General features: G+C 44.6%; 1 protein-coding gene across 1 annotated transcript in view; it reads left to right on the plus strand.

Moving 5' to 3' along the window:
- Positions 1–10548, plus strand: part of Nuggc (nuclear GTPase, germinal center associated) — a 50042-nt gene extending 39494 nt beyond the window's left edge. The window contains exons 15-19 of the mRNA XM_008828137.2: positions 1282–1420; positions 2506–2614; positions 3422–3558; positions 7077–7167; positions 10374–10548. Coding sequence (XP_008826359.1) covers positions 1282–1420; positions 2506–2614; positions 3422–3558; positions 7077–7167; positions 10374–10519 — 622 coding nt within the window. The 3' untranslated portion in view covers positions 10520–10548. The remainder of the gene's footprint in view (positions 1–1281; positions 1421–2505; positions 2615–3421; positions 3559–7076; positions 7168–10373) is intronic.
- The last annotated feature ends 2641 nt before the right edge of the window (positions 10549–13189 follow it).

The following is a 13189-nucleotide window of genomic DNA, read 5'->3' on the forward strand; positions in this document are numbered from 1 at the left end:
TCTGGAAGCATACAGAGTAGCAGGTTACTTGAGAAGAAAAGCTTAGCTCCTGGCAAGACACAAAAGCCTTCTTGGTTTGGTTTACTTAAAGATTTCCCATGGTGACCTGGAGTACATATGGAGATGTTGCTTTCAGACTAATATTTTGATTCCCATTATTCTTCAAATAGCTCCTACATGCAGGGGGGTATCCGTTTTTTTAGGGATCTGAGCTGCAGGACAGGGTATTTTGGTTGGAGAGTGTGGGATGAGGCAGCCACAAGGCCTTCAGAACTCTCTGAGTGCAAAAAAAAGTGGCTTGCTGAGGATGCCAGCTGCTTCTGACTCGTGCATGCTCCGGACGTGGCATGAGTTGGGGGCAGGGTCCCAGCTCTGTGCCCACTCCTTTTCTCCTTCCTTGACCTTCACCTCTGCCCCCATCAACAGGAAGAGGTTCTCCTAATCTCCAGTGCAGCTGCCTGTCCCAGACACTCTCCCGCCTTAACATCGTCCTCAGGGTCCCCATTCTTTACTCTCCTTTCCTTTAACACACTGACTCCCACCCCACCCTCTTGACCACTGTAGGAAAACTACAGTCTTTAGAGTTCAGGGCAGCCCACCTTCTCCAACTTCCTGCTCTCACTCTTGGAGCCAGTCTGGCAGGAAGCAAAGAGCAACGCAATGTCCCCAGAATCACCAAATGCTCCTGGCGACTCTACAGAGTAGTTTCGGTCTATTTACACATGAACAAGCAGATCCAGAACTGTGCTGCTTTCTCGGGTGTTACCAGTTCATAAATAGAGGTCCAGGATTCCAAGTCCAGGCTTTCTGCTTTGTAACCTGCTGCCTCTCACTCCTCAGATACTCTGAAACTTTAGTCTGTCTTCTTCAACTTCCCCTCCATTTCCCTTCCTTAAAGTTCACCCTTCTCTGAAGAAACGGTTCAAGTCCTACCCTTAGCAGTGAGCAGTTGACACTGGCAGTTGACAGTGAGCTTTGAGGTGGAAGCAGTGTCTGGAGCCTGGCCCTGTCTCTTGGTAGCTGTGTGACCTTGGGTATGCCAGGCATCTCTGAACCTTGATTTTTTTCACCTGTAAAATGGGCATTATCTTACTGACTGTATAGATCTTAAGGTCAAAGTTCTGGAACAGCTCAGTGTCTGGCATATTATAGGAATCTGATAACTGTTACTGCTCATCGTTTTTTTCTTAAAGCGAGTCAAAGGACACTGGCTAGTTTCATGCCTTAGCTCCACAATAACCACCATTGTCTCTTAACCCTTTATATCGTTTTCTTCCACAGGGATGGGAAGCAAGCTGGCCCTGCTTTGATGCTGTACATAGATGCTTTCAAGCACTCCCTGGAGGAGAGAATGGCACAAATTGGGATAAGAAATGGTTGGATATACGATGGGTACAAGAAAAGCTTCCTGATCCAGGAGGTAAGTTCTTTAGAAATCAAGAAAGGCAGAGAGATAAGTCATGTCTTCTCACTTCCCCCTGGGGTGTCTGAGTCTGGGTGCACCCTTGGAGGTCCTGTGAAACATGAGACACATTAAGAGGAGGATGAGAGAAGAGGTCCCCGTTCCACCATGGAGCGTAGGCACCGAGTTGAGCTTTGTCCCATAGTGAAGCAGCTTAAAACATCCAAGGTGGTGAAGTTAAGATTCCAGAATACTAAAATGTACAAAAATCCTGTGAGAACATTGTCACTACTGCCTCCATTTCTGCTGGGACTATGATGTAGTGTCAACACAGTCAGCCCTTGCTTTGGTCGGGGTGTGTGTGTGTGGCTCAGGTCACTGGTTAGTCTTGAGGACTCAAAGATCTTGTCTGTGACTCTTCTTTCTCCCAGGGCTAATCAAAGCTCATGGCAATGCTAGGAACTAAGATGGACCCCTGGTCTGTCAAAGACCTTGCCCAGGATGACGCTCAACTCAGCACATGTGTACTGAATGGCTTGTAGGATCCAGACATTGTGGGTTATAAAGTCCTGTGGTGTGTAAAGACGCTCGGGACAGAGTTCCTGTCTACGATGTGCTCACAGCTAAACTGTAGAGATGTCATATAGAAAGCTATGACAAATTCCTGACAAAATCAGCTTTAGGAAAAAGGGCTGTATCTTGGTTCACAGTTCAAGGGTGCAGTCTATTACTGAGGGGATGTCACAGAGATGGGGACTTGAAGCTGCTGGTTGCACTGCATCCACAGTCAGGAAACAGAGTGATGAATACAGGTGGTCATCAGCTTGCTCTCTCCTTTTTGTGTAGTCTGGGGTCACAGCCCACTGAGTGGTGCTATCTACACTAAGTGAGGTTTTCCTACCTCACTTTATATAACCTCTCACAGAAGTGCCCAGAAGCTTGTCTGCTTGGTGATCCTAGATTCCATCAACTTGACAGTATCAATCGTCACAATAGCCAAGCATAGCATGAGGCAGAGGGATGGGATGGCCCACATGGGCAGACCCGAGGGCCTCTGCTAAAGGAACCATCCTACATGACCTCGTGTTGACATGGTTTCTCAGATAAGCTCCATCCTGGGAGGCCTGGAGGGCCACATCCTCCGAAGGAAGAGAAGGATCTACGAGTCTGTCACCATCTCCATCCAGAACGACTTGAAGCCTTGTTATGAAGGTGGGCTCCAGGGGAGGCACTTCCTCTTCCTGGTCTTCTGGGGTCTTCCTGTCACTCTGTCAGCTTACTCTTCGGCTGTCCCCCTCTCCAAGAATCCGTCCTCCCAAACCTAATCCTTATGACACTCTCAACCTACATGTCAAGACAGCTGTAGGATGTGGAGAGAGGGAATTGAGGGGCCTCCTTATCTGTGTGCTGCCAGCACCCCATGCTGTAGTGTTTCCAGCACCCCATGTTGTAGTGTTTCCAGCACCCCATCCTGTAGCGTAGTACCAACTTCTACTCATACCTCCTCTAAATGCTCTTGGATCTACTTTCAGCTCCTTCTTGAATTTGTTTTAGGGAGTGATTTTGTAATGTGCTGAATTCACTCACTAGGTTTGATGAATGGCAGTTAGTCTAACTGTTGGGTGTTTAAAAAATATTTTATTTATTATTTTTATTTTATGTGTATGAGTGTATTGCCTGCATGCATGTAAGTGCACCTGTGTCATGCAATGCCCACAGAGGTCAGCAGAGGGCATCAGATCCCCTGGAACTGGAGTTTTGGACACTTGTTAACTGCCATGTGGGTGCTGGGAATTGAACCTGGGTCCTCTGCAAGAACAGCCAGTGCTCTTAATGGCTGAGCCATCTCTCTAGTCCCGAGTGTTATTTTTATGTAAGCATCTAAATGCATGTGTATGCATGCACATACAGATGTGCGTGTATCTTTTTGCTTGCTTGCATGCTTGTTTTTCCTTCTGATGCCATGGGTCTCTCGGCAGGTCCTGGCTGTGATGTGACTGTGGCTATCATTTTTGTCAGATGCAGCTCAGATCACTGGCAGAAAAGCATGTGAGAGAATGAAGGATGCCATCAGAAGAGGAGTGGAGCGACAGGTGGCCGAGGGCATGTTTGAAAGGGCTCAAGAGAGGATGCAGCACCAGTTCCGGCAACTGAAGGTACTCTGCACCTGCAGTGGATCCCAGTTCCAGGGAGAGGGAGTCAGGGACCTGGTACAGGGGATGGAAGAAATCATAGGCTTCTGGGCCCAAGGGAGACCTGAATGCCTTCTGCCCACTGGGGCCAGCCAGTGCCCAGAGTGCTCGGTATTCTTCCCTGTCACCAAGCACTGGTGTTGGCTACCCTGTGGGGCTATGACTTTAGAAATGCAACTCCTGCAGCTCTCTCCTGTCTCCTTCCTTTCTACTGAGTCATCATAGAACAAGGGCTGCAGCATCTAGGTGAGTGCCCATCTCCTTGCATGTATTCACTCACTGAATCCCAGCAAGTCTGGAAAGTGAGTGCCTTCCATGCATAAACAAACTCAGGCAGACAGAAATGAGCTGAGAGGCCACACAGCTGTGGAGAGGCAGAGCTAGCGTTCAGGACCAGGAGACCTGGTACCAGTATCTCCAGCGGTAGCGCAGTATAAAGTTATATTGCTTTTTAAATAAAGAAAATGCCTCAGCTACATAAAACGTTCATAAATAAATGTTGGCACATAATCATAAGTCAGTCAGTGATAGAACTCAGCACAGATTTAGGCTTAAGCTCAGAAATAATTCCCAAGAGTCCTGTTGGACCTAAGTATTGTGTGAAGTGTGCTTGGACCATCTTGTTTGGTTCTGGGTCTCTTAGCTTGGCACCTTCTCTCTCCCAAGTGGTAGAAAGCCTTCATCTTAGTCTCCCTAGCCTCTCCCTGGTCTTATGATACTCCAGTGTCTTCTGTCACAGTTTAGGCTCAGCTGATGCTGTCCCAACCAGAGAAGCTAGCTAGAGGTGGCAACTGTGTACTAGCCTTCCTGAGATATCCCAAACTGCCCAACCCCCACCTGTCTCAATTTTAGAAAACTCCCATTTCTGTTGTACAAAACAGGGAACTTTCCTTAGAGTAAGGGCTGTCTTTTATCAGCAGCTGCTCCTGTTCAGTCAGTGAACATACATGTGGGAAACTGTCCAAACTGCAGAGCTGATCTCCACTGAGGACACAGAAATCTGACATAAGGTGCTCAAGCATACAGTGGGATAGTACACTGACCATGTGCAGATATAGCTTGAATCACAGTGGGATAGTACACTGACCATGTGAAGATATAGCTTGAATCACAGTGGGATAGTACACTGACCATGTGAAGATATAGCTTGAATCACAGAAATGTAGATAGTCAAAAGTGACCAGGATTATTATGTGCTTCTGTTCCTTGATCTTTTTAAAAAAATTAAGAGTGCTGGATGCGGTGGTACATGCCTTTAATCCCAGCCCTCAGGAGGCAGAGACAGATGGATCTCTGTGAGACTGAGAGTACCTGGTCTATAATGAGTTCAGCTAAGACTACGGGGAGACCCTGTCTCAAAAAATACATATATAAAAGAATACCAGACAACTTTTAATTATTTAATTATTTTATTTCTAAATAATGAATGGAATTTATTTTTTGTACAAAATGTTAGCTTTATTATAATATTTTCACACATGTATTAATCTTTAATTTGATCTGAACCAGAAACCTTGATCCCAATGATCTGAATACGAATCCCTCCCTATTCTCCCTTCCCTCTCTGTTCCTATTGCTGTCTTCCTCTTCTGGCCTCTCGATACTTGCCCCATGTTCTACTTTATGCCCCTGCATCAATTGGCTCTTCAGGGTAAGGATTGATTTATAGTAATTCTTTTGTCCCAAAGTCCCACACGGTGTCCCCAGTTAAGAAGGGACTCATGTTTGGGGACTAAAATTCTCCTGGAGGGAGCCAAAAGGTACAAAGTGACTCTTGTTCCTGTGGTCATGTGAGCTCAGTGCGTGTTTATGTTGTCCTATCTGCTCTGCATGGACTGGTTCCATGTTCTGAATGACAGGCGGGCAGGTCTCATGATGACACAGGTCCCTGGCCCAATGGTGTGGGCCATTGGTACATTCCTTCCCTCTTTCCTCATTCAGTTCGCAGAGCTGATAGTGATGGGGAATGGGGTTACATTAGGCTGAGCTAGAGCTTCAGAACTACCCAGCACAATCTGCTCCTTTCATATGAAATGGATCCTTGGTTGTGATCATTAAGATTGATGGTCAAGTTGACAGTGTCTAGAATTACCTAGAAGATAAACCTCTGGGCATGTGTGAGAAAATTTCTACATCGTATTGAGGAGGGACCACCCACCTTGATTGTGGAAGGCACCATTCCATGGACTGGGGTCTCAGTATGAATAAAAAAGATGAAGTGAGTGGAGGATACATTGTAACCAGTTTCTTCAAGCTCCTGCTGCGTAATGGATGGTATCTTACCTTAAAATCTCCTAAACCAGGAGCCAAAAGAAGCCCTTCAACCCTTAAATTGCTTTTGTTAGATATTTTGTCATAGCAATGAGAAAAGTAATCAATACACTGGTGATTGGTCCAATAGTAGATTAGGAATTTTTTCTTCCTTCCTTCCTTGAATGGAATTTCTTTTTATACACATTTAGTGTTTCAGGAGTGTTAAGAACTGACCTCTGGGCTAGCAAGATGCTTAACAGTCATCTCTTCAGCCCCCATTTTTAACTGTCTACATTTCTGTGATTTAAGATCCATCTGCACATGGTCAGTGTACTAGTTCCTTTTTAGTGGCACCAAACCTGACGACTTGAGTTCAATTCCTTAAGACCTACACGTCGGGAAAAGAGAACTCATTTCTGCAAGTTGTCCTCTGACAGCCACGTGTGCCCTTCCACCTATAAATGAATAAATAAAAATAATTAAAAATAAAACAAACTGATATTTTCACAATGTTCTTTCAAGTTGAAGAATGGAAGACTATTTTGCTGAATTTATTGATCAGTCTTTAATACACTGATCATTTCTGTGGCTTGCTGATCTGTCTTCATTCTGTAGTGAGGTGACTACTTCTGGTTTTAGGAACTGTGTCTCTCCCACTCCCTGATCTTATAGACAAGGATGATGGAGTCAAGCAAGCTTAATTTACTATCCTGAGGCAAGGGTGTTGGTCTGGCATTGAAGAAAAAGTATAAGGTTAGGAAGTCATTATATACAGCTTCAAAACTAGAATCCACCAGTCTAGAGAAAAGAGTCTGGCTTTACGAAAGGAGGTAAGAAACAGAAGAGGTAAGAAAATAGCTTTAGGTGATCAAAGGATTGAGAGCGGCAAGGAAACATTTCTCAGGCCTTTGGGAGGAAGGGTCAGTCCAGTCAAACAAGGTGTGCTACGTAGAGTGGGGCCAAGACTCTCGCAGGGAAGGATTGTGGGGAGACTCTACCTCCGCCTTACTTCTAGATTCAGTTTGCCACCACTAGAGGGCAGTCCGCCATGTGTCTTCACAGGCAGATGTGAAGATGCAGAGGCAGGTGGGAGTCCACGGGCAGGAAGAAAGGTACACTCCCAAGTACTTTATTCTGGACCTCACTTTGACCTTGGACAACCTCCAGCTGGGGAACTCACTTTTCCTTAGGCGCATCCTCCTAATGGATCTAATGTCCTTGTCACGCAGCATGGAATCATTGAGAAGGTGAAGGCCAGCATCGCCACCATGTTGACCCTTGCTTCGTCTCAGAGTGATGGTCTCTGCAAGGAGCTTGCAGGTGAATACTTAAAAACCTTTGCATGGAGGGCAGTTGTGTCCTCCTGGGTTGTGGTTGCGCCTAACTGAATTTAAAGATAGCAAGGTAGGAGGGACTTCTAGAACAAGTAATAGAGATGATGATCATGATTCCGCTCATCACCCAACAGAGACCAAGTGTTATGCTTGGACTTTATGGATGCTGTTGCATGAAACTCTCCCATCGGTCCTCAGAGATAGATGTTGTTGCTCCATTTTACAGATGTAGAAATAAAGACTCAGACTGGGTTACGTGCCCATTTCCATAGCTGGCGAGTGGTAGATTGCAATCTGCAGTCCTGCCCTGCTGTCTCCATAAGTCTTTCTTCCAAGCTGGTGCTGCCTTAGAAAAGTCCCTATTTCCTGTCTTTTCTAAAAAGATTCTCTGGGCATCCCTGGGTAAGCAGCTCTACCTCTTTTCCTGCCAGGAGCTCCGCTGAGCTGACTGGTATCAACTGGAGGCAGTGGTAATGTGAAGAGAAAAGCAACAGGGAAATTTTTAGCAAAAATGTGCCTCTTCTTTGGCTCGGCATCCTATGAATCTAGGACCTCACACATGGGTAAAATGGCACATGGACAAGGTTATTTGAGTAACACTACTTATTATATCACCAATTGGAACAGCTTAAATATCTATTATGAGAGCACTGGTAAGTTAGATACATGGTTGATAGAGGTTGTGCAACTGCTGAAAAGCATGAAACACCTCTAACCAGGATACTTTAACCAGCAGTGTGAACTCACCTCCAGCATGTATTGGAAAGAAGGAAAAGCACAGTGAGAAAGTGTGCACAGCATGTGGCCATCTGTGAATGAAGTTTCCATGGGGACTCAAGTGTTAAGATTATAGTCACCTTTAAGGAACTCCTACTTGCTGAAGGTCTTCCAGTGGTCCAGACCTTGAGAACAGAGGGTACTGCCCTAAGTTTGCTCCAAGTTGTTCCTGCCTAGTTCAAGCATTTAAGCCTCCCTCCTCCCAACAACAAATGACACTGTGCAAAGAGCTAAGGTTATAAAGAGGGCCAAACAGCAGCCAGGACATTCAGGTGTTGCCTGCTTGGTCAGAAGGGAACTCCCTGAACTGGAGAATATGTATTCTTTTTTTTGAGAGTATGTGTTGTTTGCACTCACCAGTTGATTAAGGTCCCTTCCCAGGGCCCTGGGGCATCCAAGGTGCTGACATAAGGCAGTAACCATGAAGTCTTGAAGAAGCCCTGCCCAGAGCTCTCAGCCCAGTGTGAGAGACAGGTAGTAGCACCCCAGCAAGAGCAACATGTGGTGGGGGAGGGGAGCAAGGAGGTCCTCATAAGGAATGCGAAAAGTAAGTGGAGACCTGAGGGAGGAGCCCACTCTTGGGGCAGGTGGTTATTCTAGCAGTTGAGGAGACAGAAGTTGTTCAGGGCTGGATACTGGGAAAGTTGTGCATTAACTACATCCCAGAGGTAGCTTTGAAGGGTGGATAGGTGGGATTGAAGAGGCAGTGAGGAGGAAAAGTCCTTCCAGATGTGCAGCCAGACAGAAACCTCGGGTTCTAACTCCCTTCCTGGTTACAGATCCCATGGCAGGCCAGGCTCAGAGCAAGCTCACCCAGGTCGCCATCTAGCCGGAGCCAGCTCCAAGGTTGAAGTGTCCTCCCCAAGGTTACTCTGTTGCTCAGAGTTCTCTAGAAAAACAGAACCCATAGACTCTGAGTAGATATATAGAGGTCTATTTGGGGAATTGGCTCATTCATTTGGGAAGTAAGGCGCATCAAAAATCTGAAGGAGGGGGCCAGCAGGTTAGAGACTCTGGAAAGAGCTGCAGCTGGAGTCCAAAGGTGGTCTCTGCAGACCAGGAGCACTGGTGGTGCAGGTGAAGGCTGAGGGCAATCAGCTGATGAATCTCTTTTTACTCACGAGAAGCAGAGCTGACCTGACCCGACGTGACAGGACAGGCTCACTACATTAAGGAGAGACAGCGACTTTATTCAGGGTCCACTGATTTAAAACTAGCCCTCATCCTCACACAACGTTCAGACTAAGTCTGACAAACGTCTGGGTGCCATGCTTAGACAAATTTCCATAAAATTAACCGTCATAACCAAGTGTGATGACACACGCATGCAATCTTAGCACTTGGGAGGCTGAGGCAGGAGGATTGCCTGGTCTTCATAGTGATATCCTGTCTCAAAATGAAAAAAGTAAAACAAATAACCACAAAACAAATAAAAAAAAAAACAAAAGCAAACAAAAATAACCCATAGTGAGAGTGTCATTGGAATACAGATTGGAAAAATGAAAGTCTGAGATGCCCAAAGACAATAAATCCACTGAGAACGGAGACTGGGCAAAGGTGGGGGCTGGAGCTGCGCCGCCTGGAGGGGACTTGGGTGGATCCTACCCCGTGCTGAGCTGCATTGTATCTCTTTGCACCAAGCTTTGAGGAGACTGAGTGAAGACCCAGAGGGCTCCCAGGGCTTTAGAAAGAGATTTTATTTTTATCATTTTTAATTATGTATGTGTGTGCGTGTCTACAGGTGAGTATGTATACATGAGTACAGGTGCCCTCAGAGGCCAGAGCATGCTATGAGATTCTCCTGAGTTGGAGTTACAGACAGTTGTGAGCAGGGCCTGATATGGGTGCTGTGAACTGAGTTTGGGTCCTCCTCAAGAGCAATAAGCATTCATAACCACTGAGCATCTCTCCAGCCTCACAGGGATTTTAAGGGTGGGCTTGCCATTGTTTTGAGGGTGTCTTCCCATGCTGAGACAAATCTTCAGGTAGCAAAGATAATGCCTGGTCAGATTTGGGATCTTTATAAAACAAGGAGATGGGGTTATCTGATCTCCAACACCATTGTAGATTTTACAGTCTTTTTAAAAAATTATTAATTTCTTTTATTTCTTGTGTATGAATGTTTTGTTTCATGTATTTAAGGGCCCCACAAGCATGCAGTGCCCATACAGGCCAGAAGAGGGTGTCAGACTGCCTGGAACTGGAATTAGAGATGATTGTTAGCCAGCCTGTGATTGCTGGGAACCAAATCCCGGTCCTCTGCAAGAGCAGCCAGTGCTCTTAGCCACTAGGCCATCTCTCTAGCCTCAAGATCTTACATTCTTATAAGTGACAGGATTGCTGAGGGATTCATTTCCTGGACTCAGTTCTGAAGTAGACGCTAACTGCAGGCGCTTGCTCTCTGCCCCTCTGTAGATGTCAGGAATGAATACAAGGAGATGGAAAAGCTCCACAGAAGCCTGAGAGAGGTCGCTGAGAATGCACAGCTGCGGCGCGGCATGCAAGATTTCCTCCTGGGAATGTCCCCCAGCAAAGCAGGTCCCCCCAGAACTGAACTTTAGTTCTTGGGGCTTAGCCCCAAGGCAATGAAATTAAGCTTGGCTGTTTGTTGAAATAGAATAAAAAACATTTCTCAACTCTTGGACCTTCTATATAAAATCATTATTTCTAGTATAATTTTATTTTACATCTAAAAAGTCATCCACAATCCTGAGTGGAGCTTTTAAGCTCTAAAGACAAGAAACTTAGGCTCCACTGAAGACAAGCATTGAAAAGTTTAGACATTATGCAAGAAGTTGGAAAATTCAGCCTCAAGTGTCCAGTTTCATTTCTCATTTTAGTGATGATGAGATTTTGCAAAGAAGGTGGTGTTAGCCCATAGAAATCAACCTAAGATTGGTGTTTTAGTTACTTTTCTGTGGCTGTGATTTAAAATATACCCTGGACAAAGCAAGGGAGAACTTAAGAAAGGGAGAATTCCCTTGGGCTTGAGTTTGAGGCTGCAGTCCATCATGGCGGGGACATCATGGTGGAAGAGGTGGGAAGCAACTGGTCACATTGCATCCACAACAGGAAGCAGAGAGATGAGTGCCGGTGCTCAGTTTCCTTTCTCCCCTTCGGCCTAGGACTCCAGTCCATGAAATGGTGCCTCCCACATTTAGGGTGAGTCTTTCCACCTCAAATAACCTAATCAAGAAAAATCCCTCTAAGACCTGTGTTCCTTAACCCCACACTTTACAGGACCTTATATAAAGCTTTGTTAGGGCTGGAGATGTACCTCAGTGGTAGAGCACTTACCGGCCTAGCATGTCTGGGGCCTTGAGTTTAACTCCCAAAAGTACATTGTTTATATCTATCTATCTATCTATCTATCTATCTATCTATCTATCTATCTATCTATCTATCTATCTATCATCGGTGGAGATAGAGATAGATACAGATAGTTACTGTATGTAATTAAAACCATGGAATACTTAATATCTTTATATGAATTCATTTAAAAGAAGAAAAACAAACTCATCATATTAACATAAACAACACATTTTTCATGATGAAACTATTTTCCAAAAACCAGTTAACAAGAAGAGTGCCGTGGCTTTGCACTTTTACATCACTCTATTCACTGACTAAGCAGAGGCAGCTGAACTCATATCTGTTCCAGATATAAAAGTTTGGTTGGTGCTTATGAAGAAAATTCAGTTTCACATAGCCAGATACATAACTAGAATACAGAGAACAATTTTTAATAGCCATTTTAGCTAATTATTGGATAATCTTCAATACCGCAATCGTGAAGAATGGGAGTTTTTTTTAATTATTATTTTTATTTTTTGTGTATGAGTGTATTGCCTGCATGTGTGTAAGTCATGAAATGCCCACAGAGGTCAAAAGAAGGCGTCGGATCCCCTGGAACTGGAGTTGGGTGGTTGTTAGCTGCCATGTGGGTGCTGGGATTCGAACCTGGGTCCTCTGAAAGAGCAGTCAGTGCTCTTAACTGCTGAGCCATCTCTCCAGCCCCAAGAATGAAGTTTCTTAAAGGTTTGTGACTGTAGAATCTGGAATCGTATCACTTACAAACCCTATTATATTAAAATCTATTGTTTTGTTTTAACTTTAAAAAATAGGCTCCTTTTTATTTATTTTTTTGAGAAACACAGCATTTCTCCTGCCTCAGCCTCCTAAGTGCTGGGATTACAGGTGTACACTATCATGTCTGGCTTATATTTTGAATGAATATTTTTAAATCAGTTCATGCTTTCATAGCACCAAGCTTTCTGGAAATATTTGTTCACTGGGTTAAGCAGATATTCTAAGTGTTGACTCATTGTACATGATCACAAAATCATATTTATTAATAGTGTCAGTAATGCTATCTGGAAAGGCTTAAAAGTATTGGGAAACTGTCAAGCTCACAGTAGTGAATACAGATTTAATGTAATTTCAGCCTTCCCCTAAAAGTTCCCGTCCCCATTGGCCACAAATACTGTTAGTTGCTTTCTTTGAGGTGAAAGTTTCATTTTTAAGAAAATGTCTACTGTATAATCACATGTGATCAACCACAGTTTGGCTGCTAGTTATTTCAAGTGAAGATGGAGTTTATGAAAAAAGTATCAAATTCAGTTTGCAACTCAGTTACAAAGTGCTTTTCTCGGAAGCAGCAGAAATGTGTTAAGTCTGTTTCCAGTTGGTAAGGGTCAATAATTAGCAGAATTAATAAGTTTCACTGTTACATTAAGAAATGTTTCATTGGGGCTGGAGAGATGGCTCAGCAGTTAAGAACACTGGCTGTTCTTGCAGAAGACCTGGGTTCAAATCCCAGCACCCACATGGCAGCTAACAACTGTCCATAACTCCAGTTCCAGGGGATCCGACAGCTTCTTCTGTCCTCTGCAGGCATTGCACGACACGGGTGCACTTACCTACGTGCAGGCAATACACACATACACTTAAAAAAATAATAAATACAATATTTTTTTAAAAAAGAAATGTTTCATTTGAAACTGGCTTGTTAGATGCACGCTCATGATAGTGAAAGATACAGCAGTGTAAGGTAGCTTGGTGTTACAGCCTTGGTTGCTGCTCAGCCGTGCGCCCTTCTGCTCACATCTGCTTGTTCTGCTTGTTGTACGTCTGCTTGTTGGTGCAAACACTGACGTGACAGAAAAGCCAAATGCTCTCTTTCCTCCCTTTGTTACTTAAACATGTTACAAATAGAGTCACATAATATTGTA

Source organism: Nannospalax galili, unplaced genomic scaffold (assembly GCF_000622305.1).
Source record: "Nannospalax galili isolate Female #2095 unplaced genomic scaffold, S.galili_v1.0 scaffold612, whole genome shotgun sequence".
In the NCBI taxonomy this organism is placed as follows: domain Eukaryota; kingdom Metazoa; phylum Chordata; class Mammalia; order Rodentia; family Spalacidae; genus Nannospalax; species Nannospalax galili.